The 25,332-nt window shown below is 49.4% G+C and overlaps 2 protein-coding genes across 8 annotated transcripts in view; both read left to right on the forward strand.

Annotated features, from left to right (window-relative positions):
• MLXIPL (MLX interacting protein like) overlaps positions 1–14,728 on the forward strand; it is a 19,621-nt gene extending 4,893 nt beyond the window's left edge. Inside the window, exons 4-17 of one of the 7 annotated variants that reach the window (XR_006100928.1) lie at positions 404–493; positions 1,227–1,271; positions 1,368–1,572; positions 1,817–1,897; positions 9,686–9,942; positions 10,339–10,906; positions 11,088–11,170; positions 11,305–11,476; positions 11,599–11,702; positions 12,019–12,138; positions 12,336–12,463; positions 12,560–12,683; positions 13,097–13,221; positions 13,971–14,109. Coding sequence is in view for 6 of the 7 variants with exons in the window: in XM_042442428.1 (XP_042298362.1) it covers positions 404–493; positions 1,227–1,271; positions 1,368–1,572; positions 1,817–1,897; positions 9,686–9,942; positions 10,339–10,906; positions 11,088–11,170; positions 11,305–11,476; positions 11,599–11,702; positions 12,019–12,138; positions 12,336–12,463; positions 12,560–12,739; positions 13,097–13,221; positions 13,971–14,092 (2,280 nt within the window). In the remaining variant the exon portion in view is untranslated. Of the gene's footprint in view, positions 1–403; positions 494–1,226; positions 1,272–1,367; positions 1,573–1,816; positions 1,898–9,685; positions 9,943–10,338; positions 10,907–11,087; positions 11,171–11,304; positions 11,477–11,598; positions 11,703–12,018; positions 12,139–12,335; positions 12,464–12,559; positions 12,740–13,091; positions 13,222–13,970 lie in introns of all 7 variants that reach the window. The other 6 variants (XM_042442428.1, XM_042442434.1, XM_042442430.1 and 3 more) reach the window with 6 other exon arrangements.
• A 657-nt stretch (positions 14,729–15,385) lies between these two features.
• Positions 15,386–18,070, forward strand: DNAJC30 (DnaJ heat shock protein family (Hsp40) member C30). The gene has a single exon (XM_042442852.1). The coding sequence runs from the start codon at positions 15,830–15,832 to the stop codon at positions 16,526–16,528; it is 699 nt and encodes a 232-aa protein (XP_042298786.1). The 5' UTR covers positions 15,386–15,829; the 3' UTR covers positions 16,529–18,070.
• The last annotated feature ends 7,262 nt before the right edge of the window (positions 18,071–25,332 follow it).

Raw genomic sequence — 25,332 nt, forward strand, 5'->3', positions numbered from 1 at the left:
TTTGGCCAACCAAAGGTACCTTGTTCAAACAAAGGTCCCTTGGCCAACCAAAGGTCCCTTGGTTAACTAAAGGTTTCTTGGCCAACCAAAGATCCATTAGCCACCCAATGTCCCTTGGCCAACCAAAGCTTTCTTGACCAGCCAAAGATTCCATAGTCAACCAAAGGTTCTTTGACCAACCAAAAGTCCCTTGGCCAACCAAAGGTCTTTGGCTTTCCAAAGCAAAGAGGTGGGGTGGGGAGGAGAAGGACAAGGGAACACTGAAATATCTGCCCAACACCCATTTACACACACACAGAGAGAGAGAGAGAGAGAAAACACAGACATTTTTACTCACTATCTGGCCCCTTATTAAACCAGTCTTCTAATAATGCTGATGGGAATGTATGGTCTTCCTTGTCAGGCTGTTGTGCTGGAAGGCAACTACTGGAAGCGACGGATCGAGGTGGTAATGAAGGAGTATCACAAGTGGCGGATCTACTACAAGAAGAGGGTCAGTGTCCTCTCCACCCACGACTTCCTTTGAGCTCGAGACGTGGAGTCACGCAAGAGAACCGGCCATAGTTTTTTCCTGGGGATGGTTGCCAGCGATAGGTCCGGGTTCTCTGTGTCTGTGTGGGACCATGGCCATTGTAATCGTAAATGTCATGTCTAAAGGGAGTGTGTGACAAAAAGAATCCTAAATGAGTCTCCAAATTTAGTGAAGGGCAGCATCTCCACCTAGTGACAGATGTTGTCCTTGCACCAGTGCCTGCTTTCCTTTTTCCTTTTGCAATCCCCCCCTTTTTGTACAACACCTCACACACTTTTTAGCTTTGGCACTTCTGTATGGGAGGGTTGCTTTAATGGGACAGCTCTGTTGTTATCCTGCTCCCAGAGGTGATAGGCTCCTATGTAGCTTTAGGTAAGCGGCCATTGTCTCTCGGCCTCAGTCAACCCATCTGCAGCCTGGGTGTTATTTCTTTTTAAAGGAAGGTTGTAAATGATTGAAATAAGGTAGGCTCAAAGTGGGGCCAAGAAAGAACCGAAGTGTGCTTCTCATTCAGGTTTCCAGCTACTCTGTTTCACTTACTCTCTTCCAAGGTTTATTTTGGGTCCCAGCCATGGGGAGGATGTGAAACAGTACCAGGGGATGGGGAAGGGTCTGGTTCGGCATGCCCACCTTGAGTGCCCACCCAGATTTGATCCCTGCCAGTGTTTCTCTTCATGTTATGTTTCTCTTGCAGCTCCGCAGGTTCAGCCGAGAAGGGGAAGGACCTAGCCCCAAACCGGTGAGTGAGGAACAGGGGATCTGAAGGACACAGGAGGGCAGGACTGGGTGTCAAACCTCCTTGGTGGTGACCCCTTTCTTGATGACCCTCAATCAGGGCGATGAGGCGTGGAAACCAACCAACAGTTGGTGCGACCAGCTCTTTTCCAACGTGGTCCCAATGCTGTTGAGGGACAAGGCAGCAGAGGAGGACGCAGAAGGAAGGCCGCTCTTTGATCTGGACAGTTTCCTCTCGGACATCTCCGACACCCTCTTCACCATGACCCAGCCTGGATGCCCACCACAACTGTTGCCCGACGAAGGTACCCTGGGAGACTCTCTTGAGTCACCCCATTGCAGGGATTTGGCTCACTGGTTTTGTCTTCAGGTTGTAGCAAAGGAGACCCTGCCAGGAAATCCACAGTCAAGGTGTGATGGATGAAGCGGGGACTCAAACTTGTGACCAACAACCCCCAAATACTGTACATTCAGCATCATGGATGAGAAAGAGAATTGTTTGAGCAAACCCACCCTGACTTTTCACTTGGCTTTCCTTTCCCTTTGCAGCCTATATCGGCAATGCGGACATGATCCAGCCAGACCTGACCCCGCTGCAGCCGAACCTGGATGACTTCATGGAGATCTCTGGTAGGATCAGGCTTGTTCGGAGGTGGTGGGAATGCATGGAAGGTGTGGGGATTGGCATGGCAGCCATCTTGGGCATGATGAAGCTAAGGAAAGAGGGAGGCAAGGAGAGAGATAATGTGTACCGTGTGTGTTCAAGTCACCCACCAACTTATGGTGCCCCCATGGATTTTATAGGGTTTTCTTACACAAGGTGGTTTTGCCAGTTTCTTCCACTGAAATGGAGCCTCCAGCACCTGGTATTTATCTATGTTCTCCTACCCAAGGGCTAACCAGGGTTGACCCTGCTTAGCTTCCAGGATCAGATGGGATCTAGTGCCTTTAGAGTATTTAGACCATTTAAATCATTATATGTGTGTGTCATGAAAAGGAGGCAATGCAATGGAGGAGATGAGCCAGGACACCGGGCATCTTTTAATTCAAAGCGCAAAAGCCCTTCAAGACGGGTGGAACGCTTTGCCGTTTCCCCACATTGGACAGGTTGGTCCCAAGCGCTCTAAAACAAGTCACAGACAATTGCACAGTGTGTTTTCGGGTCGCGTTGTGTATTGTATGGCACAGTGGAAAGATCGGAAAGGGTTGCAGCTTGGAAAATACAGCAACATGTTACCGGAAATTTAGCAACTGGGGAAGAGGGACAGATAGGAGAGGTATGTGTGTGTGTGACAGAGAGAGAGAGAGAGTGAGAGAGAGAATAATAGTTAGGATAAGAATAAGTGTTGCATCCAAAGCTTGGAAAAGGTTTTTTCCTTCAGTGTTTGTTGTTGTTAAGTCAACTTTGGTCCAATCTGCACTGCAGAATCAATGCAACTCGACACCTCTTTAACTGCCATGGCTATGCTATGGAATCCTGGGATGTGTGCTTTGTTGTGGCACCAATGTTCTCTGACAGAGCAGGCTAAATGTTCCACCAAACTACAAATCCCACGATTCCATAGGATGGAGGCATGGTAGTTAAAGCGGCGTCAAAACTGCATTACTTCTGCAGTGCAGATTAGAGCTTTGACATATGGCTGCCCTCTGAATCAGAGCCCATCAAGACCCCCATGTTATCACTTTAACTATTCACTTTAACTACCATTGCTTCATGCTATGAGATCCTGTTGAGGGACAAGTTTAGAATCCGCAGCCTAGTCCAACTGCAAATCCCAGGATGCCATGGCAAACCCCATAACATTTCACAGATGAAAATTGGAATTCTTCCAGCAAAGTTGGCCCAAGTGAATGAAGATAAACCCACAAGCTAAGAGAGGCTGGAGTAGTTTGCTTTTGCCTGAGCCTTCAGGGAAGGGCAAGGGTCCCTCCCTCCTTTTCTCCCTGCTGACTTTCACTCAGTTTGCAGCAAAAGGTGGAGGATGGAGGAGGAAAGCGGGAGAACAAGAAAGAAACCAGGGCATTTCAAAAGCAGCTGACAAAGCAGGATGGCAGAGGAATAATCAGAATGTGTCCTTGCCAAATTGGGGCAGTTGGAGGGTACGCTGTAGGATGTGGTTTGAAAGCAGAAATGTTGAAGTGATTGTGGCCCCACAATCGAAGGAGGATGTGGACAAACTGGAACGTGTCCAGAGGAAGGTGACCAAAATGGCGAAAGGTCTGGAAACCACCAAGCCCTGCGAGGAGCGATTTAAGGAGCTGGATATTGTTTGGCCTGGAGAAGAGAAGGTTAAGAGGGGACATGATAAGCCATGTTTAAAATAGTTGAAGGGAAGTCATAGCGAGGATAGACCAAGCTTGTGTTCTGTAGCGCTGAAGACTAGGACTTGGAGCGATATGTTCACAATGCAGGAAAAGACATTGCACCTGAACATTAGGAAAGAAAGAAAAAAGGCTGCCTCTGAGCATGCAATAAGTGCATTTCCCTCTTCCCCCAAGTCACCCCAACCTGCTCCAGTGTGGACTTCAGACGTTCTCCAGCCTTTGCTCTTTCTCTGTCTGAACGCAGAGATTTGCTCCTGTACAATAATATCTCAAACCCTCCATGTATATTGGCCAACCGAAATGCACAGTGCAAGCTTTCAAAGCTCCACTGCCTTCATGTTCCCGAAGGCTGGATGGAGATGGTGGTGATTGGGAGGCTTTTGGCTGCAGGTGAACCAGCCTCCCAGGGTTGGACATGGCCTCCTGGTCATTCCCTTCCAGATCTGTGAGTTGGTTCTTTGCTCCTTGAAAGCCAATGATGGGTCAGCCCCACGGAGAAGATGTCGCAACAGGGTTGGGGGTAAGGTCACCACCACCACACCTCCATCCCTGGCCCTCTCTGCCTGTTGTCAGTCAACGGACGGAGGCCGCTTCGTGAATGAGGAACCAGCTACCACCTCCCACCCACCCACCCTCAGTCTGCCCTGCAAGGCTGGAGGAGAGAAGAGAGACGTCCTTCTCCAGATGGAGAAGCAGGTCCTGATGGCAGGACCAAGGCAGAACCTGGGGTTGGCGACCGACCACGGATGGCCCTATGCTGCAGGTAGGAGAAGGTGGACCGGGGACCATGGGCAGAAAGAGGCTCATCTCTTAGAGCAGAGGTTGTTGACCTGTTGGTCACGACCCCAGTTGAATGACCCTTTCATAAGGGTTGCCTAAGACCATCGGAAAATGCATATTTCCAATGGTCTTAGGAACCGAGACACTACAATTTTATGGTTGGCGGTCACCACAATGTGAGGAACTGTATTAAAGGGTCACAGAATTAGGAAGGTTGAGAACCGTGGTCCTAGTGCTTGGGCAGCTCCCCAGTAAGAAAGATGAAATAATAATATCATTATCACCATTATCACCATTTTCATTTTGTCGTTGTTGTTGTTGTGTGCCTTCCCATTGTTTCCAGCTTACGGCAACCCTAAGGAGAACCTATTGTTGGGTTTTCTTGGCAAACTGGCTAACCACAACAACAACAATATTATTATTTTTTCAGAGGGGGTTTGCCATTGCCATCCTCTGGGGATGAGAGAGTGTGACTCGCCCAAGGTTACCTATTGGGTTTCCATGACTGAGCAGGGAATCAAACTCAACCACTAAACCACACTGGTTTAACAACAACAACAACAGTAATATCAGAGCTTCCGAGAAAAGAAAAGAATGGCGTTTCCAGTCTGTTCCAAAGAGATAGGATCACAATAGAGCAATTTTTATAAGCGGTGCCGCTTGGAACATGGCACATTAGCTGAAGATACCTCACAGGTTCCTCTCAGAGTCCTGGACTGAGTTCAAATTGTGCATGGAACAAAGTCTGCATATGTCAAACTGTCCGAAAGCAAAGGTGTCACTGTCTCAGTCACCTATAAAAATGGTGTTGGTTTTTGGAGGTTTCTGGTTTTAGGAATCCCAGATAAGAGAGACTCCACCTGTATCATCTTTAATAATAATATCGTCTGCATCTCAAAACTATGGATTCGAGTTGTCTTACAAGTGAAAGCAGCCTTAATGTAGCTGATGCATGCAACTGTTTAATGTTAAATGTCCGTGAAGATGTTAATAATGTGTTTTTTTTAATTAAAAGTGATTAAGATAAAATAAGAAGGAGGAAAGATGCCTGTGCATATCTGCGCATGTCCAGGAGTACTCTCTCTTGTAAAGGGCCAAGTCCTGCCTTCCTCTGAATCCCACAGTTTAGCAATGAAGATAAGGAAATATGCCAAACAAGAAGGAGAGCTGGTGTCAGTGTCTATGGCTCTCGGTTTGGGTGAATTTGGGTCCAGAATAGCTTTACTCAAAGGTGACCTTTTTGTCGGTGGCCTGCTGCTGCACTCCTGTCCTCCGCTGCTGTTGCGTGGGTCTGGGACTCCTCAGTGGAGTTGGTATAGAAATGAGATTCCCAGATACCCTAAAGGCACCACATCCCTTCCGACCTTGGAAGCTAAGCAGGGTCAGCCTTGCTTAGCGCTTGGATGGGAGACTGAAGTGAATCCGAGGCGCTGGAGGCTCTATTTTAGAGGAAGGAACTAGCAAAACCACCTCTGAGGACTCCTTGCCTATGAAATTCGTGGGGTCGCAATAAGTTGACAGGTGACTTGGATACATGTACACACATGCGCGCGCATATGGCACCAGGTCCCATCTGATCTTAGAAGCTAAGCAAGGTCTGCCCTGGTTAGTGACTGCATGGGAGACTGCCAAAGAACCGTGGGTGCTGGAGGCTATATATCAAAACCACCTCGGAGTCTTCCTTGCCTAAGAAAGCCCTATGCAATTCGTGGCGGTTGCCATAAGTTGACAGGTGATTTGGATGCATGTACCCAATGGCTCCATCCTATGGAGATTTGAAGTTTGCTGTGGCACCAGAGCTCTCTGTGACACCAAACTCCAAATGCTGGCATTCCAGAGCATTGAACCATGGCAGTTAAAGCGGTGTTGGACTGCATTAATTCTGCAGCATAGATGCAGCCTCCCAAGTGCCCTCCAAACTTTCCTGGGCTTCTGGAGCTTCTGATTGCCCAGCAGTGGTTGCAGGTTCAACAGCCAGATGCTGGCATGCAGCTTTCTGCACACTGGTGTTCAGTTCACGGTGTGTGTGTGTGTATTGGTCCCTCTTGATATTTGGAGTTAAAATACAGACGTGTGTCCTGTCCACCCGCCCCAAGCAAAAAGATCTTGGGCAATTGCTAGCAAGGTTTGGCTGATGCAAGAGCTTTAGCGCATGACCTGAATGGAAACTGGGAAAGGCAGCCACTGGCCCCATTTGAAAAAACATTTATATCCTCTAGTGTCTGGTGCAATCTAGACTTGGAAGCTGGGGGCCAGGATAGAAATCTCTGCCCTGCACTGAGAAATAGGGAGCGTTTCTCGTTTCCATTCAATTCAGGCTGGATTTCTTGGTCGAATCGGATGACCGATGGTGCAGTTAAAGCAACACATTAAACAGTTGTTGGAGTGCACCAAGGGCCCCGCCATTTTAATCTGGGATTGCGATCATGAGCATCATCTTTTTTATATCCTGCCCTTTCCCTGCGATTTGGACTCAACAACTTGTGGTTGTGCCTTCGAGTCATTCCTGACTTGTGCAAACCCTAAGGGGATCCCGTTGTGGGGTTTTCTTCTTCTGAGGCTGAAAGAACGTGACTTGCCCAAGATCATCCAGTGGGTTTCCATGGCCAAGCAAGGGTTTGAACCCTTATAGCCATGTTTAAATAGCTGAAGGGAGGTCATATTGGCCTGTAACAGACTGCCAAAATAAAGCTGCTTTGGGTCTCTTTGGAGGTATGCTGTTTAAATGATGCATGGGTCCTAAGAGTCCGGAGGTCGCACCAAAGCCACACTGGAGTGCAGCTTTGGTGCAGTTTCCGGATTCATAGGATGCATGCATCATTTAAGTAGCATACATCCAAAGAGACCCGAAGCAGCTTTATTTTGGCAGTCTGTAACAGGTCATTGAGGAGGGAGCAAGCTTGTTTTCTGCTGCTCCAGAGATGAAGAGCTGGAGCAATGGAATCAAGCTCCAGGGAAAGAGATTCCACCTAAAGCTTAGGAAGAACTTCCTGATGGGGGTTGGACTGGATAGCCCTTGGGGTCCCTTCCATGATATTGCAAAGCTGGTTTTACCCGCCTTCCTTCTTTCCGCACCATTAAAGCTATTATACACATACACATATACACACCAGACGCACAGCGAGATGCAAATGAGCAAATGGTGTTTTGCAATGTCAAGGAGAAGTTGCAGCATCAGGAAAATGAGGACCTTTCTATAGACTTTTTTTTGGGGGGGTGTGTTCAGTGGGGGAGGAAGCGACGTGGGTTTGTTTGCATGTAAAAAGGCCTCGCCGTGGTCTATTTGTGTAAGTGCCAGCGGTGGAGGAGGGCTGGGGTTGTGTTTGATGGGTTGCCAAAAGGAGGAAGTGGCAAAGAGAGAGAGAGAAAGTTGTGTGTCTATGTAGAGCTTTGCGTTGCAGAAGAGAAACAATACAACAAGGGGATTATTTTTGGTGGGGTCAAAGATCCGGCTGCGTCTTGAGGGTGTTGTCCAGTTTCTCTGCCAAGGCTGCCAAGAAGGAAGGGTCATATCCAAAAGCAGTCTCTTGTCTCTGTGCCAAATGCATGGCTGCATCCGGACTGCCAAAATGATGCACTTCAACCCCCCTTTAACTGCCCTGAATATGTGGATGCATAGGTTTGCCATCGTTCTCTTCTCCAAAACCAGAACAAACGTATGCCAAACAGGATCGGGGTGTGAAGTTGACGGCTTTCGTGGCCAGCATCCACAGTTTTTTGTGGGTTTGGGGGCTATGTGGCCATGTTCTAGAAGCGTTTATTCCTGACGTTTCGCCAGCATCTGTGGCTTTGGCATCTTCAGAGGATGCTGGCATGGAAGAGAGTGGGGTACATTCTCTGAAATGTCAGGAATAAACTCTTCTAGAACATGCCACATAGCCCGAAAAAACCCCCAAAAATAAGGATTGGGGTGGTTTATCAAACACAAAACAAAACAAAAAGCTGCCTATAAAAAGCCCATCACGTTTTGCCATACAGTCAACCCCAGCCCTATCCATGGATTCAACCAGCCAGGGCTTACCAACCAGGGACATTTTTCAAATCCTTCAATCCAGGATTTTCCTGGTTTTTGGGGACAAATGATAAGCCTATGGATGCAGGACCTGGGGCTGTGAAGGGCCATCCCTAACTTAAAGTTAATGACTAACGTTCATGTTAAATGAAATTACAAGGTTGTAAGGTCCTATCAAAGCCTTGAGAACAGATCCCTCTGAACGTATGGCCGCTGCCTCTCTTGCCGCGGAAACTTCTCCGGCAGTGAGGCTGCGGTTTTCAAAATTTCCATTGAAGACTCGGGGGAAGAAAACAAGCTTGCGATGAGTGTGCATGCCCTATCCGAAAGTGCCAGAGCAGCACTTTGCGCCGCCTGAGCCCGCGGAAGCGAGGGAAGGGTTGCACAGTGAGGACAGGAAGGGAGAGGAACCCATGGCCGGGTCACGGGGCTTGGCTTCGGGAAGGCCATGGGATGTGGTTAGCCACAGGCCGCACGCAAGGCAAGCGCAAGGGAGGGCAAGGAGTGGGACCCCAAAGGGAAGAAACCACACCAAGGGCTTGGCTCAGCCCCATCCCGCAGCCTCTGGATTTGTGGCAAGGCATAAGTTCAGATGTTTGGCACTCATAAAACATCACCAATGTTTGGACATATAGCGGGTCCTTGGTATCCACTGCGGTTTGGTTCCAGAACTCCCTGTGGATCCCAAATCCATGGATGCTCAAGTCCCATTGGCATAGTAAAAGGGTGTCCCTTATATATAATGGCGAAATAAAGGTTTGCTTTTTGGAATGTATATATTTTGGGAATATATCCAAGCTGGGGACACTTGAATCCGTGGATCAAGAATCTGTGGATATGGAGGGCCAGCTGTAGCGCTTTCCTTTTTGAGCCATGGCTTTCAAACCCATCCTGTTCAATATCTGTGAGACTGCTACCTTTTAACATCCACATTAAAATTAATTATAATCATAATCAAGCCGCATTATTTCAAAAGTGCAGATCGGACCTAGGTCAGCGCATTACGCTGGTTGGCGTTTTGATGTTAGTTCAATGAGTCTTAATCCAATGTGTCTGCTCAGCTTGTGACTCGAAAATGGATTTAGGCAGCCATGCCAGTGGGATGATGAGTCTGCTCCGGGGGTTTAGTCCAAACTTTAAGGGACCTTGGAGAGCTCCTTTAAAGTTCAGACTTAAACCCAGAGCAGGTTCACTGCCAATACCAGGGGCCACACTTTGACATCTTGGTTTCTTTATTTGGAGAGTTTGGTCCAGCAATGCCACTACCCTGCCCTGTCTGACCTCTCTTCTTCCCTTTATAGATTTCTTCTCCAGTCCTCGTCCGATGCCTGCTCAGACTCCCCTTGCCTACCAGGACCAAAACTGCTTTGGACCCATCCCAGAGCCGCTCTGCCTTGGCAGCAATAGTGGAGGCAGCACTGGCACTGCCAACCTCCTTCCCGCCACTAGTCCTGCTGACACTTTGCTCCCGCCATGCCCTGCCAGCTCTCCACGCCTGTCCAGCCCTCGTCCCCAGGTGTGTATCCATGCAGATGGCCACCTGCTTTTCCCATCCCAGGTGTGTATGTGTGTGTGTATGGGATGTGTTTGTGCATGCCTGAATCAGGTCTGCATTCCAGTCTGAACTTCGCACATCGCATTGGAATTTAATTTTAGTACTGTTTAATACTCTGTATATGTATTTTGATGACACCTATTTGTCAGTTTGATTTATACGATGTTGCAGTGGTTTTTGTAATTCCGTCTGGATAACTTTTGGAACCAGGATCTCCAGAGTCTTTATCCAATGCTCCAACCACTACGCCATGGCTGGCTCTTAGGAACCTTCCTTCTCTCCATGGACTCAAGAGCATAAACCTCTTTCCTCCCTGGAAGTTTCTACTCCTCAGTGATGTAGGGACGAATCCGCATCATCAGGAGCTGTCTGACCTGTTTTTCCTTTTCTCTCTTCCAGCCTGGAGGGAGCTGCTCAGCTCAGCTTGGCTCGCCGGGGGTCTTCCTCAGCCCAGACCTCCAACCGGCCCCTCTGCCCTCGGCGTTGCCCAACAGTCTCAAGCTCAAGCCCCCGCTGGCCTACAGCTTGCCCAGCAAGTGGCCATACCTGGATGCTTATACCTCTTACTGCTCTGCCAGCACCCCACTGCCTACCTCCCCTCCACTTTTAGGGCAGGAGCCTGTGTGCCCCCTTCCCTCTGCGCCCCATTCAAAGCTGCACTACCCACCCTCTGCCCTCTTCTCCCGCTCACCTCCTTCCAACCCCTGCTTCCCCCAAAACACCCCAGTCTATGAGCTGCCTTCTGGGTACCACCATCCTCCTTTCAGTGCCACCCACTTATACCCAGGGATGCCAAGTGGACCACTTTTGGGGATGGCCAGAGGGCAACCGCAGCAGCCTAACAGAGGCGACGAGAGGTCCAAGATGAAGGGGACAAGTGCCAAGGCCAAGAGATCCGTCAGACCTCTGGCGGGCTCTCCAGCCATCCCTGTGCCCAACCCATGCCTAACACAACTGCTGACCACAGGTAGGAACCCAAAGAAACATTTGTTCACACTGGAAACCCCAGGATTCCTTAAGAAGGGGCCATGAAAGTGGGATTAAACGGCTATCACTTGTGCAGTGCAGACACACTCTGGGTCTCTACCTGGAAGCAGGCCCCAAAGCTTTGTAAATCTGCTGATTTCTCACACTTTTCTCTTTTCTAGCAGCTAAGCCAGAGCCCAACCTAGAAGCTCTGCCCACTCCTCCTCCCAGCCAAACCTTGCTCCCAGCGGCACCTGAATCTATGGTAAGATATCAGCGATAGAAGGAGAGGGGAGGTTAAACAGTCTTGTTGCAGGACGTTCGACAGGTCCCTGGGCCACGAAACTGGAGATGCTACAGTGGTAACGTCATGTTTTTCACCTCTCCTTTTTTTTGCAGCAGCAAAACATGTTTTGTGACGAACCCATTGGCTACTTGCCCCAGATGAGCCAGCCAAGTCCTCGACTCTCCCCCACTGCCAGCCCTTCTCCATCGATCCCTGCTATCGCCCCCTCAACTGGTGCCTTACTGGTCCCAAAGACGGAGCGCCTCTCCCCAACCCCGGTCTGTGGTGAGCATCCCTATCATGACTTACGCTAAGCTATTGCTTTGGGTTCTGCATTGTCTGGGCACTTGGTGTGTGCTCAGAGACCATGAGTAACAACCATGTCTTCTTCATCCCCCTACATCCAGCCACTACCCGGAGGAGGTCAGGACAGGGATCTCCGGTCTCCGTAGAGGGGCTGGTTTTTCCTCCTCAATACTCAAGTGCCCGGAGCAGGACCGAGCCTAACAAGGTAAGGATGGAAAAGAGAGAAGGGTATATTAGTAGGAAGCAGCACATGAGCCAATGTGGTGTAGTGTTGGACTAGGAGACCAGGGTTCGAATTCCGGCTTGGCAATGGAAACCCATTTGACTTGATGGCACACAAGAACAGTGGTTAGAGTACTGGATGAGACTGGAAGAAACTGGGTTCTAATCCTCACATAGACACTAAGCCCTCTTGGGTCGGTTTCAGCCTGCCTTGTCCCACAGGGGTTTATGCATCTTGCAATTGGAAATAAAAGAGATTGGGCACCACCAGGTCTGAAATAATCATTCCTCTTCCATAGACTGAGAGTCGCCGCATCACTCACATCTCTGCTGAGCAGAAGCGCCGGTTCAACATCAAGCTGGGTTTCGACACATTGCACAGTTTGGTGAGCACTCTCAGTGCTCAGCCCAGCCTCAAGGTGAGTAGGGCAGGCGAAAGCAATGGCTCCTCTTCACCTTGGAGAGAAGGGACCCACGGAGTGCCACAGGGTTCTGTCTTTCCACTGGCAAGTCTGCAATGGGATATTCTCATACCTGTAAAGCCACTTTAGGAGCCCCTTTGAAACAGGGAGCTAAGGATTAAATATTGAACAACGCACTTTCTTCATATCTGCAGGTTAGCAAAGCCACCACGCTGCAGAAGACGGCTGAATACATCTGCAAGCTGCAGCAAGAGCGAGCGGCTTTGCAGGACGAGGCGCAGCGCCTGCGGGATCAGATCGAGGAACTGAACGCCGCCATCAAGTAGGGGAGCCTGAACTTTAGCAAAGTGTCCTTCTTCTGTGGTTCCCTCCAAGCAGTCTCAACCCCTCTCCCTTTTTCTTCTCTCTCCTACCCTAGTCTGTGCCAGCAGCAGTTGCCCGCCACAGGGGTACCCATCACCCGCCAGCGCTTTGACCAGATGCGGGACATGTTTGACGAATACGTCCGTTCCTGCACCTTGCAGAACTGGAAGTTCTGGGTTGTATCCTTTGTCAGTGGCGGTGATCCTGTCTGTTCTCGGAAGCAGGGTCAACCCTGGTTAGTACTTGGACGGGAGACTGCCAATGAATCCCAGGTGCTGTAGGCTACATTTCAGTGGAAGGAAGTGGCCAAAAGCACCTCTGAGGATTCCTGGCTCTAAAGGAACTCTCCAAGGTGCCAATCCCTGTTGCTAAACCACTTCAGCCCCTTAGAGTGTTCTTTGAAAGCTATCCCTTGGAGAAGTGTCCTTGTCCCAATGCCACCACTGCAGCCCCGATCTCAAAACTTACGTAGTTTGGGCTCACAGTTGCCCAGTATTTGCAAGACGTTGGCACTGAGCTGAGCAGAGGGGGTCTGATACACAGGTGGTGCATGACGTTTTTTTCCTTAGCGTCTCTTCCTTTGCTAGTTCAGCATCATCATGCGCCCGCTCTTTGAGTCCTTCAATGGGATGGTGTCCACCACCAGCATCGAGAGCCTGAGTCAGACGTCCCTGGCCTGGTTGGATCAATATTGCTCGCTCCCGGCTCTGCGACCCAGTGAGTACCTCTTCTCCTTGGCTACTATATAGTGGATTCGCTTTGGCTTTATCCGTTTCCCCCAGAACAGCACAGAGATCCTGGGCAGACCAGCAAAGCTTGGAAAAACAACCTTTACGTTTGGTTGGACTACAGTTCCCAGAATCCACCAGCCAATGGGAAGGTTTGCAGTCCCAAAGAAAGAGCTGGCTGGGGAATGTATGGAGGCTAGAGTCCAATGTGTCTTTGGAGAGGAGGTTAGGCAAGACTGGCGGAGAGCACTGTGTGCGAAACGTAGGACCAAGTTAAGCCAGAGACGTTTCAACTCTAAACAATGTGGCAGCCAGTGGCAAGGAGTGCTAGGCATTGCAGTCCAGTAAAACCTGGAAGGCTGCCACCTGTGCTTTGAAAGCTTCCGTGTTTCAGTTTGTCCGTGTCCATTTCTGAGTAAACTTTCAAAACCTGGTGCCAGCCAGCGCTACCTTCTGCTCCGGCTCCCTTTTCCTTAACACTTTCCTGAGGCTCCATCTGCACTGCAAAATTAATGCACTTTGACACTGCTTTAACTGCCATGGGTGGGTTTTGTGGTTTTGTGAAAGAGCTAGCCTTCTGTCAGACAGCCCCATGCCACAACAACCTACACTTGTCCCTCCATATTCACTAGGGTTAGGGGCACAAAAAAAGAGGTGTCGAACGGCATTAATCATTGAGTGCAGATGCAACTAAGACGCTTCTTTACAAATGTTCCCCTCTCTATTTTGTCTCTGCAGCCGTCCTGAGCTCCCTCCGCCAGCTCAGCGTCTCCACGTCCATCTTGACCAACCCGGCAGGCATCCCAGAACAGGCTGTCCAAGCAGTCATGGGCACGGCCCCCCAAAATGGCTCTTCCTAGCGAAAAAAGAAGCCCACCTGGCGGGGCAGAAGTGTGCATTGCTTCTCGAAGAGGGATGATGGATTATGCCAAACACCACAGAAGGGGATTCAGAGCTGCCTTTTGGAAAGGCTTCCTCATCTATGCTTTCTCCTGACTAAGCAGCGGGTCTTTTGCACAGCAAACGGATCTTCATTGTACTTTCATGGCATCGCCATATATATATATAAAGCATTTCAGCTCGTGAAAAGAGACCATCTCAGGGAAGACCTAGCATGCTCTCTTCATCTTGACTCAAAGCTGCTGGGCCAAAATAATCTCAGCCGCCAGAATCGGCCGAGGCAACCTCTTTCCTCTTTGCCTCTTCTGCACTAGTCACTGTATATTATTATATTATTCTTTGTATAAGTTATATTATTCTTTGTATTTGGCTGAGGGTCCGGATTGTGGTCCTGTCTCCCTTCGGCCCCAGCTTGCAGCTCAGCTCGGTTTTGGAGGAGGCTTTTGCAAGAGACAGAAAGGAGCCCATCGCGTGTTGCTTCTCCTCCTTTGCTTTTGTTGTACCTTTTAGGTCAGTCGTTACACAGCGGTAAAACCGCAAAGTGCAGGCACTCTTTGTGTAGTAGAACGGCCATTAAAAGCGCTGCAGAAAAGCTGGCCTCGGTCCCTGGTGTGGTCTGTCTGCCAGTCTGGACTCATGGCCGGTCCTTCTGGCTTTGCATAACTGGTCCGGTCAAGAATGGTAACAGCCGAAATCCAGGAAAGAGTGGTCACTTGATTGGATCAACCAAAATGCACACATATATATATAACTATATAACTATAGCTGGAGAGATAGATAGAATGTTTATATATATATATATATATATAGAGAGAGAGAGAGAGAGAGAGCATATATATATATATATATATATTTGTGTGTGTGTATGTGTATGTATGTGTATATATATATATATATATATATATTGTATATGTATATGTGTGTACATATATATTATATAAACATCCAAAATCCAGAAGAGTGGTAACTTTATTGGGTATACATACATACATACATATATAAATACACACACACATATATATATTACCGTATATGTGTGTGTATATATATTCTATATTTATATATATATAATGTTTATATATATATATATATATATATATATACACACTATAAATACACATTATATATATATATATATATATATACATGTGTGTGTATGTGTGTGTATATATATATATATATACACACAGTCTTTATTCTGTCAGACAGTTCTTGCATGGAATCCTGGGGTTTGTAGTTCTCTCTTTTTAAAAATTCACCAACAACGTCATGGAAGACCCGCCCCTTCACCGTCCGCTTTTCTTATTGGTCAAGCTGCCCGTCCATCTTCGTCACTCTCCTCTTCCCCCGCTCCCCTCCTCCCCTCCCTCCATCTTCGAGGCGGCGTTTCCCCATTGGCCGCCGGGCCGACGCCGGCTTGTGACGTCATGCCCGCTGCTCCGCCTCGCCTCTCACTGTGACGCCCCTTGCCGGCTTAGAGGTAAAACCTCTTCCTCTTTCCATTGGCTGAGCTCTACGTCTATCTAGAGGTGAACCAATAGCGACTCGTATCTCGCCTCTTCCCAACCAGGAAGCGCTTTCCCATTGGTCGTTTCGAGTAAGGGCATAAAGCGGCCGGCCGGCTCCTCCAGGGCGAGACAAAATGGCGGCGGTCAGGAGCCTAGAGGCCCAAGAAGTGGGACCTTGAGGGGTTCTCTATGGCTTTGGCTGGGGCCTTGGGGAGGCCTCCGCTTTCCTATGGGGCCAGAGCGGCCTTGCAAGCCTTGGGCCTCCCTTTAGGCCTCCCTTTGGGCACCAGAGGCCTCTCAGGATCCAACCAATCAGGCCCTACTGGGAGTGGAGGAGCCTGGGGCCGCCCTGCTTCCCCAAGGGGCCTCTATGAGATCCTGGGGGTGACCCCCACAGCCACCCAGGCCCAGATCAAGACGGCTTACTACAAGCAGTCCTTCCTCTATCACCCGGACCGCAACGCCGGCAGCGAGGATGCGGCCAGGCAGTTCACCCGCGTCAACGAAGCCTACCTGGTCCTGGGCAGCGTCAGCCTGCGCAAGAAGTACGACCGCGGCCTCCTCAGCCGGGAGGACCTCCGCACGGCCGGGAAGCCCTCAGGGAAAGAATGGGGGGCCAGCGACGGTGTCGTAACTACGCCGCCGAGGAGGACCCAGACCTTCAGCGCTGGCCGGGTGCCCGTTAAGCCCGTCTTCGACTTCGACGCGTTCTACCGGGCGCACTATGGGGAGCAGCTGGAGCGGGAGCAGTTCCTGCGGGAGAGGCGGCGGGAGCACCAGCGGCGCAAGGAGGAGGCGCAGAAGAAGTGGCAGCTGCAGAGCTTGAGCGAGTTGGGGCTCGCTGTCCTCTTCGTCGCCACCATGGTCCTTCTCTTCAACCTCAAGTGAGAGAGGAAGAAGGAGAAGGCGACGGCGCCAGGTGTTTTGGGGGTCACCGTCCTCTTCATCACCGCCATGGCCCTCCTTTTGAACCTCAAGTGAGAAAGGAAGAGAAGACGGTGTCGCCAGATGTTTGGGGGCCGCCATCCTCTTCGTCGCTGTCCTCGTCGTCGCCGCCACGGCCGAACCTCAAGTTTGCCATCACCATGGCCCTCCTCTTGAATCTTAAGTGAGAAAAGAAGAGAAGACGGCATTGCCAGATGTTTGGGGGTCGCCATCGCCTTTTCCGCCACCATGGCCTTCCTCTTGAACCTCAAGTGAGGAAGAAGGGGAAGACAGCGTTGCCAGATGTTTGGGGGGCGCCGTCCTCTTTGCTGCCGCCATGGTCCTCCTCTTGAACCTCAAGTGAGAAAAGAAGAGAAGACAACATTGCCAGATGTTTGGGGGTTGCCTTTCTCTTTGTTGCCACCATGGCCCTCCTCTTGAACCTCAAGTGAGGAAGAAAGAGGAGACGCCTTTACTAGAGGTCTACCTCTTGTGGGAGTAGAAGCCTTGGACCAGGAACACTCTCTCTCATTCACAGGCGCCAGAACCTCTCTCAAAATGGCTGGTGCCCAAAGTATAGGGGCATATGGGGTGGTCTTCGTTTACCTCACAGGTATCATCTGCGCTTATCAGTCCCCCACAGGACACGATTCACAGTTTATGAACTATTCAGAAGGTTGGCTCCAATTGAAAGTGTCCAGATGTCGGTTCCGATTAAAAGAAAATGAAGCAGAATTCACTTTGCCTTAGTTACCTACCCCAGTCTTGCCATCCAGTTACTGTGGCCTTGGATTTGGGTTGCCTCATGGGTGGAGGTTTGAGTGGATTTCTACACTTCATTGCACTTTGAGGAGACATTAGCAATATTTGTCACTGTTTGGACTGAGCGTGGTGCTTTGGTCAGCCGAGTGCCATACCTCAATCTTGGAAAGCCTCCCTTCCTCGATTCGTGTCTGTTTCGCCAGCATCTGTGGCTTTGGCATCTTCAGAGAGAGATGCCAAAGCCACAGATGCTGGTGAAACATCAGGAATAAACTCTTCTAGAACATGGCCACGAAAAACCACGTACAAATTGTTCACTGTTGATGGTGGGAAACAACAGCTATCCAGATGATTTTGAGCTACAGCTCCCAGCAGCCCAGCCAGCCTAGCTCATGGTGGTGAGGAATGATAGGAGCTGCAGTCCAAAATTCCTTGGAAGGCTACATATCCCCCAAATGCTATGGATGCCTCTCTAGGCAGCGGAAGAGAAGTGACTTCTTAGCTGCTGAGTTTGGGATGCTGCTGCAGGAGTTGCCCTCTCCTCACATTTCTTTCATTGAGTGAACTACTGCTGATTTTGCCCACACTGATCTTGGGAACGTAACCGAGGGAGTGCGATGCTTTAATCTGTGTGTGTACGAGGGATTTAAAGAAATTATGTATATGAGACTTATTTTAATTTATAAAGACACAAGGAATGAGGTTAGACCTGTCTCCTCGTCCTTCGTTGTGGTGATCCTTGGACTCTTAATGGTGTTTACATTGTCGCTGGGGACAAGTTCATTCAGAGATAGGGATGGGGTTTTTTTCTGACAAAGGTAAAAGTCCTCATTTGTTTGTGTGTAAGGCCCCTCTTTTTTTTTTTTTACAACACACACTTGTAGCGTTTAATCTTACTTTGACTGCTATGACTGCATCCTAAGGCATCTTGGGGTTCGTAGTTTCATAAACTGTCTACCAGAGAGCGGTGGTGGCTCACCAAACTACAAAGCCAGAGATTTCATAGACAGTTCTGTAGCCACATTTAAAAAGTGGTGTCAAAGTGCTTTAATTGTGTTGTTTGAATGCCCGAGGCCACTTTCTGCTAGATGCAGAGCCTAAAGAAAATGCCAATCCCATTCTTCTTCCTCTGGCTTTCAGTCCCACCAAGCACACTGTGAACTGATCACTCACACTCTTTTCTCACCTGTCTTTCACGTCCCTTCTCTGATTCTGTCTAGTGTGGGCTTTTCCCCTTCCCTCCCTCCTTCCCTCTTTTTCAGTTCACACCATCAGCCTAAAAGCAAGCTAAGAACTGGCACTTGGTGGTCCAGGACACAAACCGGGCATGTTTCTTTCTGCTCAAGAGCCGAGTCTACATCAAGGGTGGGCAACTCTGGAAGGCTAGTGGGCTGCACTAGCCCCCTGAGGACTTGGAGGGCTGCACTGCCATTGAAAAGAAATTCAACCCTAGGCACTGCAGTTCAAGAAGGCTATTGGCAAGACAAAGATGTGACGTGATAGCCGTCTTTATCTGAAGATATGTCACATAGAAGATGGAGCCAACTTGTTTTCTGCTGCTCTGGAGTCTAGAACACAAACCAGTGGGTTCAAATTACGAAGAAAAGCAATTCCACCTAAATCATAAAATAGAATAATAGAATCACAGAGTTGGAATAGACCTCAAGGGCCATTGAGTGGTGACCCTACAGGAGTTATTTAGAAGGCAAAGAGAGGCCAGGGTTTGTTGTTGTTGTTGTTGTTGTTGTTGTCGTGGTTGTGTGCCTTCAAGTAATTTCTGGCTTATGGCAACCCCAAGATGACTCTACCACAGGGTTTTCTTGGCAAGAGTTAATCAATTGCTTTTGCCCCCCTCTGAGGCTCAGAGAATATGACTTGCCCAAGCTCACCCAGTGGGTTTCCATGGCAAAGTGGGGATTTGAACCCGTGTCCTAGTCCAACGCTCGAACCATTACGTCACACTGGCTCTACTGTAGGTGTGAGGCCAGGGTAAGAAAGGGACAAATGTGGGCAAGGGCAACCTCACATACACAATTTGATTTCCACCCAATTAGAAAAGGGCTTCCTCTAACTCGGTGGTTCTCAACTTGTGGGTCACAACCCCTTTGGGGTCCCCGAAGACCATCGGAAAACACATATTTCCAATGGTCTTAGGAACCGAGACCATTGGTTGGGGGGCACCACAACATGAGGAACTGTATTAAAGGGTCGCGGCATTAGGAAGGTTGAGAACCACTGCCCTAACTGGTGAGTCTGTAGGAAGAACTAGAAGGATAGGGAAGAAAGAGAAGTGGCTCCTTCCTTCCATCCATCCTTCCTTCCTTCCTTCCTTCCTTCCCATGATTCTTTGAAAAGCTGAAGTCAGAAAAGGGAGAAGGGGGAGAGAAAACGCCCCAAGCTGTGGTTGGTCCAGCGTAGGAACTCCTCCTGTGTTGAAATCTTCCTTTGTTTTCAGGCTCTTCTTGGCTGCTGTTGCCGAATCCCGACGGCAGAGGGACGCCTTGCCCTGTTCTACAGGCAGCTGATGAAATCACCCGTTGGATTTGCAGTCAGGAAGGACACACAGAACGGGATTGTTTGTTCCAGTATGCTCTTGGCCTACCTGCATTCAGGACAAGAGCCGGGGAACGCCCGCTAGCGGTAGGAAAACAAGTGTCTGCTTAGGCGATGGCTGGCACAGAACCACCAGCTGGAAAATGGCAGGGCAGGGCAGAGACGGGCAACTCCGGTGGGTCTAGCGCAGGCAGTTTTCTGCTCTGGAACCTTACAAGGACCACGCGGACTGCCAAAATAAATAAAAAGCATGGCAATTAGTCTCAAAGGTACCACCGGATTTCTTTATCTTAGCAGATAAACAGACAAATGCAGGTATTTCTTTGAATACTTTGAACATTCCTTGCACACCTTAGAGTTTGGCTCACTTCTCTGAACCACCTGCAGATAGATGTGGAGAACGCCTTGCTTTCAGGCATGACCAGGCATCCATTTTTGGGTCCTTTACTCCCCATCCTTTGATTCCAAACACTCCTTTCTGGAAGCCATACTTTCTCTGTGTGTGCCTTCAAGTCACTTGTCGACTTATGGTGACCTCTTCAATTTTTCAGAGGGTTTTCTTAGGCCAGAAATCCTCAAAGATGGTTTGGCCAGTTCTTTCCTCTGAAACGTTAGCCTACACAGCATTAGTTGTGGCCTCCCATCTCAGTACCATCCAGGAATGACCCTGCTTAGCTTCTCTGGTCAGAGGGGATCTGGTGCCTTTAAGGCAGTGATTCTCAACCTTCCTTATGCCGCAACCCTTTAATACAGTTCCTCTTGTTGTCGTGATCCCCAAATGATGGTTCCTAAGACCATTAGAAATATGTTCTTAGGTGACCCCTATGAAAGGCTCGTTTGACCCCCAAAGGGGTCCTGACCCACAGGTTGAGAACCACTGCTTTAGGGTCTTTAGTATTTGTATGTGCCTTCAGGTCTCCTGTTGATGTCTGGTGACCCCATGGATTTCACGGAGTTTTCTTAAGCCAGGAATCCCCAGAGGCCATTTTGCTCATTTCCTCCTCTGAAACTTTGCCTGCAACCCCTGAGATGTGTTGACGGTCTCCCACCTAAGTGCTACCTGGGATCGACCTTGCTTAATGTCCCAGATCAGATGGGAACTAGTGCCTCTGGTACGGTCCTGAGGAGGGATGGGAAGGAGAGGAACACCTTCCATGCGCTCATGATTAAGTGCATGCTTTGCAACGGAGTTGTGGAGGCCAATGGCTTTGTCTGGCCATGGTGGGACAAGACGTTTGGCCAGCCCCAAAACCCAAATGCGGGGTAACCATCCTTTGGCAGGCCTTGTGACAGGGTCCGCATCACAGGTCCATTTTTTATGCGCATGTTGCATCCTTTGCAAAAATCCCCACTGATCACCTCGCTTTGTTTTAGGTCTTGCTTTTGGACAGCGGCTTTGGATAGGGAAGGCCACAATGCTCGAAGAGCGGTGAGACCCCTCTCTCTGTGTCTGTGTCTCTTTCTCTCTGGCTGCCTCTTTGGTCCTCTCGCCTTTTGCAAGATGCTGAGGATGCTGCTGTTGCCAAGGCAACGGGCGGCCCATCAGCACCACGGCGCGGTGACTGCCGCCTGGTCCTTTCCGCCAATCGCCGAGCCTGCCTGGCATCCCAGAGACAGCAGCTTCTGCCTTGTAACCAAGGGCTACCCACTGGCAAATGGGAAGTGGATCCTTCTCGCTCTCTCTCCCCCCCCTACCCTTCCCGTATTCCACTCTCAACCTCAGCAGCTGTGAGGAAGGGGGGGAAGAGAGAGCGCAGAGGCCTGCTTTCCTTCCACCCCCAACCCATCAGCAATGACTGAACATCCAGTAACACACCAGCCGTCACCAACCTGTCCCTAGGCTCCCCCCCCCTCCTTGCTTTGCCCGCTCTGGTCCTGAAATGCACACTTGCATTGGGTTTCTGGGCTCGGAGAGAGAGGCGAGGAGGCCTCCTGGTTTTGCTTTCTGAGCCAGAGTTGCAATGCAAGAACCGCAGGAATGGACAAAAGGGTGGCTGGTGTCCAGTTTAGTGCAATGGGCCCTAGTTGCAGGACCCGCTGCAGATACCAAAATCCATTATGTACAAAGGCCTGGGTACCAAACCCCAGGGAGGCTCAAATCCCATTATATACAAAGCCCTGGATACCAAAATCCACAGAGGCTCAAGTCCCATTATATACAAAGGCTTGGGTACCAAAACCCACGGAGGCTCAAGTCCCTGATAAACAGTACAACAGCCTGGATACTAAAACCCATGGAGGCTCAAGTCTCATTATATACAAAGGCCTGGATACCAAAACCCATGGAGGTTCAAGTCCCTTTTATACAATGGCCTGGATACTAAAACCCAGGGAGGCTCAAGTCCCATTATATACAAAGGCCTAGATAGCAAAACCCATGGCGGCTCAAGTCCCTTATATACAACGGCCTGGATACTAAAACCCAGGGAGGCTCAAGTCCCATTATATACAAAGGCCTAGATAGCAAAACCCATGGCAGCTCAAGTCCCTTATATACAACGGCCTGGATACTAAAAGCCAGGGAGGCTCAAGTCCCATTATATACAAAGGCCTGGATACCAAAATCCATGGAAACTCAAGTCCTGTTATATATGATGGCTTGGTGAAATTATTGTCACTGCATTGCCTTCGAGTCATTTCTGAACCTAGCATGGTTTTTCCCCCCTTGGCAAGAGTTGTTCGGAAGCGGTTTGCCATTGCCATCCTTTAAAGCTGAGAGCGGTTGACTTGCCTAAGGTCACCCAGTCGTAAAGTCAAAGGCTTTCACAGCCGGCATCCATAATCTTTTGTGGGTTTTTATGTGCCCATGTTCTAGAAGAGTTTATTCCTGACGTTTCGCCAGCATCTGTGGCTGGCATCTTCAGGGAAACCAGTAGGTTTCCATCACTGCGGTAGGTTACCTACCTACCACCCAGTAGGTTTCCATTACTGAGCAGGGAATCAAACTACCTTGGTTCGAAGTGGTAATCTACCCATGCCCTTGTGAGGCAGGCACATTTGGAACCCAGTGCAACCCCCAGAGAGAAATCTGGTCCTTGGATGCCCTGTGTTTACCCATCCCAGCCTTAATGCCTTTTCCACCCTACCAGCCTCTTCTTGTCTTTCTCTGCCTGCCAGCCGCCATTGGTCTGATTCTTGCAGAGCGTTGCCAATATTTTGTCTGGTGCTTCCCACCAAACAGCACCGGCAGCTGCGCCAAGGGAAATCACTGCCAACGGCGCCCATTATTATCCTTGCATGGCGAGGCCTCCCTTCCGTGTGGATTCTTTCCTGCCGTCGAACAGTCTGTTCCTCTTCTCCCTCTGAGCGCTTTGGGCTGCGAGTCCGAAACGTTCCTGTTGAAAGCACCGAACCTGCGCTGAATTAATATGGGAAACCGTCGCCTTTGGGCGCCCCGCCGTCTGTCGACTTGCTCTTTCGATGCCACAGATGAAGGGCCAGTTCCATTCGTCGGATGAAGGATCTGCACTTATGTCACTTTGTTTTGACTATGGAAGCTGGCTTGGAATTGCTGCTTGCAAAGCTAGCTGAGACTGTGAGACTGTGCAAGTGGCCCCAAACAAGCCATCATAACCCCCTCATGCTCCCTACACAGATTCCTGTTTCTGACAGCATTGCAGTCCCTAATCCATTGGAAAAGCAGGGACTTTCTGGAGGAGGAGGTTTGCAGCTCCCATGTCAGTGGGACATTGAATCCATTCCAGGGTATGGTTAGGTTCCAGGTTCTGCCCCAAATTGGCTTGTCCCCATGGATCTGTCTCTAGCTATTTTGTGGGTCTACCTGGAAAGTTGCCCCTGATAGGTACAGAAAGTTTTCCTATGTGGACTGGCAACTCTCAGGTGGATAAATGTATAATATTCCACACCTAATGTTTCCACACTGAAGTCTCCAAAAAAAGGTATTCTGGTCCCAAATCCCCTTCACCTGCTGTGGGCTTTTGGCGAATGATGGGCATCTGCCGTCCATGTGGTCCCAGCAAATAATACCCACCTCTCCCTACAGACCAGGTGATGCCACCGCTTCAGGCTGGTGAATAACTTGGTAGGGATTTTTGCAAGCATCGCCTGGGAAATGAGCCAGCCATCATCGCCGAAAGCCCACTTCGTGTTTGTTCAGCCAATAACCTTAAAAGTGAATGGAAGAGGCCACTTGGCGGTCTCCATTTCCAACTGGCGACCCATAGGTCCGTGGGGCAATGAATCCACTCCAGGTTTTTCAACTGCGCTCAACCCTCTTTGTAAATTAGGCTCCATGTTTCATTTTATGTTAGCTTTATTTCACCTAGTCTTGTTTTATTATGGTATAATGCAGGTTGCAGCCCAACACATCTGGAGGCCGGTGGGTCGAGGAAAGCATGGTTGACCCTTCAGATTGGGACCTTTTTGAGGATGTCGTATTCCGCTTTGGTCCCACTGCAACGACCTCTATTGCGTCCGGTTCTGGGCGCCACAATTCGAGAAGGATATCAGCAAACTGGAGGGTCTCCAGAGGAAGGTGACCAAAATAGAGAAAGGTCTGGAAACCAAGAAGCCCTTTGAGGAGCAACCTATGGAGCTGGGTATGTTTAGCGTTGAGAAGAGAAGGTTAAGAGGTGATATGATAACCCTGTTTAAATATTTGAAGGTGTCTTATATTGAGGATGAAGCCTCCTTGGTTTCTGCTGCTCCAGAGACTGGGACAAGGAGCAATGAATTCAAACTACAAGACTCAGTCCTTTGGTTTGTTCCAACTAGACTAAACCCACTGAAGGTGAATCAGGATATATGCGCATTATGCACATTGGCTCAATGGGTCAGCTCTACTCATCCCTTCATCAGCCAAATTAATGGATTAAAGACTTCTTCATTTTAGAAACCTAGAAAAATGCAAGAAACTGAAGCGGCGCGAAATCTACTGGAGTGGCGGCAGGTGTTTCCCAGGTCAGTGGGTTGGCGAATCCGTGCCAAGTTTTGACCCATGCTTTAAAGCAGCTGTCCAGTGTTCGGAAGCATATTTGTTTGTCCAGCACCATGGAGAGATCCTTTAAATCTCGCCAAAACCTGTTGCGGAAAAGGGAATTGCCAGCCATGTCTGGTTAGAAATAGTCGTCCCTCCACATTTGCGACTTTTGCAGACTGTATTGTTTGCAGATTCAATGAATACTCTCTAGGAATCTCTAGGTCCTCCGGCGCAACTCTGCCAGAAGCTGACCATAGAGTTATGCTGGAGGAATTCCTAGAGAATCATCTTGGCATTTGTAAAGTCTTCCAGTGCAATTCTATGGTCAGCCTCTGGCAGATGTTGTCCGCAGAGTTGTGTCTAGAGATTGTCTAGGTCAGTGATGGTGAACCTTTTAGGGGCCGAATGCCCAAAGTGCAACCCAAAACCCACTTATTTATTGCAAAGTGCCATGTCCCTTTGAGCTTCTAGTAACAAACTCTGTGCTGGGGTGATGGCACATGTGCCCACAGAG

Source organism: Sceloporus undulatus, chromosome 11 (assembly GCF_019175285.1).
Source record: "Sceloporus undulatus isolate JIND9_A2432 ecotype Alabama chromosome 11, SceUnd_v1.1, whole genome shotgun sequence".
Classification (NCBI taxonomy): Eukaryota; Metazoa; Chordata; class Lepidosauria; order Squamata; family Phrynosomatidae; genus Sceloporus; species Sceloporus undulatus.